Source organism: Odocoileus virginianus, chromosome 3, assembly GCF_023699985.2.
Source record: "Odocoileus virginianus isolate 20LAN1187 ecotype Illinois chromosome 3, Ovbor_1.2, whole genome shotgun sequence".
NCBI classification, from domain to species: domain Eukaryota; kingdom Metazoa; phylum Chordata; class Mammalia; order Artiodactyla; family Cervidae; genus Odocoileus; species Odocoileus virginianus.
In genome coordinates this window covers 11,402,050-11,404,005 of record NC_069676.1, presented here as the reverse complement: position 1 = coordinate 11,404,005, position 1,956 = coordinate 11,402,050, and the positions used below count along the sequence as shown (strand labels likewise).

The 1,956-nt window shown below is 41.4% G+C and overlaps 1 protein-coding gene across 1 annotated transcript; it reads left to right on the top strand.

Annotated features, from left to right (window-relative positions):
• The first annotated feature begins 398 nt into the window (after positions 1–398).
• LOC110144084 (olfactory receptor 7G1-like) lies at positions 399–1,334 on the top strand. Its single transcript, XM_020903922.2, has one exon. It carries the CDS (start codon positions 399–401, stop codon positions 1,332–1,334), a length of 936 nt encoding a protein of 311 aa, XP_020759581.2.
• Positions 1,335–1,956: the final 622 nt, after the last annotated feature.

Below are 1,956 nucleotides of genomic sequence, written 5' to 3'. Positions count from 1 at the left end.
AAAACTTTCTAGAATTAATTGTTTGTGCTATGAAACATCCACATCATATTTTTAAAAGGAACCCAGGAATAAAAATGCATAAAGAAGGCATTCCTTTTTTGTTCCCTCAGTTTGTCTCCTTCCATTCCCCAAGTGGCATTTACCTCTTTCGATACCCCTGATTCTTCTTCAGGGACTATATATTTCATTGTCTGTTTACCACGTCTTTTTAAAAGAATATTTATTTGGCTACACCGGGGTCTTAGTTGTGGCACGTAGAATCTTTTAGTTGTGGGATCTAGTTCCCTGACAAGGGATTGAACCCAAGCACCTTGCATTGGGAGTGTGGGGTCTTAGCCACTGAATCACCAGGGAAGTTTCCTGGTTATCATATCTTTTTAATCAGACTCATCAACAGCATGGAACCCAGAAACCACACAGATGTTTCAGAATTCCGTCTTATGAGACTGTCAGAGGACCCAGAACTGAAGATCACCTTCTTCAGCCTGTTCCTGTCCATGTACCTGGTCACTGTCCTGGGAAACCTGCTCATCATCCTGGCTGTCATCTCTGACTCCCACCTGCACACACCCATGTACTACTTCCTCTCCCATCTCTCCTTTACAGACATCTGTTTAAGCACATCCATGATCCCAAAGATCCTGGTGAACATCCAAGCACAGAGTCAGAGCATCACTTTTACAGGTTGTATCACCCAGATCTGCTTTGCCCTGACTTTTGTTTTGTGGGAAAATTTTCTCCTTTTAGTAATGGCCTATGACCGCTATGTGGCTATTTGTCACCCACTGAGATACACAGTCATCATGAACCCTCGCCTCTGTATTCAGCTGATTCTACTCTCCTTGTTCATCAGCACTGTGGACGCCCTGCTCCACGGTCTGATGGTGTTGCGACTGTACTTCTGCACAGACCTGGAAATCCCCCTCTTCTTCTGTGAAGTCGTTCAGGTCATCAAACTTGCATGTTCTGACACCCTCATCAATAACATCCTGATATATTTAGCAGCTGGTGTATTTGGTGGCATCCCTCTTTTTGGAATCATTTTCTCTTATATTCAAATTGTTTCTTCCATTCTGAGAATGCCATCATCAAGCAGAAAGTACAAAGCTTTTTCCACTTGTGGGTCTCACCTCTCAGTCGTGTCCTTGTTCTATGGGACAGCTTTTGGGGTGTATATTAGTTCTGCAGTTACTGACTCTTCTAGGAAGATTGCAGTGGCTTCCATGATGTACACTGTGGTCACTCCCGTGATGAACCCCTTCATCTACAGCCTGAGGAACAAAGACATGAAGGGAGCATTGAGGAAACTCTTTGGAAGAATATCTTTACTGTGATTGTATCTCCTGATTTTGGCTGGGTACTCTAGAATGAATCAAAATTAAAATAATATGAATGAACTACTCTGCCTGACACTTTCATCACCAAGTTTTTTATTTTATTTTATTGAAGTATAGTTGATTTGCAATGTTGTGTTACCAAATTCTTAAGTGAATAGATAACATGAAGGCCAAGTACATTTTAACTTAGCATTGAAGGCTGACTTGTTTTTTTCTAGCTCTGTGGTTTTTTCTTTTTTTAAAAAAAATTATTTGGCTGTGCAAGGTCTTAGTTGTGGCATACGAAGTCTTTTTTTTTTTTTGATTCTTGTGTTTTATTTTTATTTTTTTTTCATTTATTTTTATTAGTTGGAGGCTAATTACTTTACAACATTGCAGTGGTTTTTGTCATACATTGACATGAATTAGCCATGGATTTACGTGTATTCCCCATCCTGGTCCCCCGCCCACCTCCCTCTCCACCCGATCCCTCTGGGTCTTCCCAGTGCACCAGGCCCGAGCACTTGTCTCATGCACCCAACCTGGGCTGGTGATCTGTTTCACCCTAGATAATATACATGTTTCGATGCTGTTCTCTTGAAGTCTTTAGCTGCATACGAAGTCTTTAGCTGCAACATGT

Bases quoted from the DNA above. Each gene is read 5' to 3' on its own strand.
- LOC110144084 (XM_020903922.2), top strand. From the start codon at position 399: ATGGAACCCAGAAACCACACAGATGTTTCAGAATTCCGTCTTATGAGA.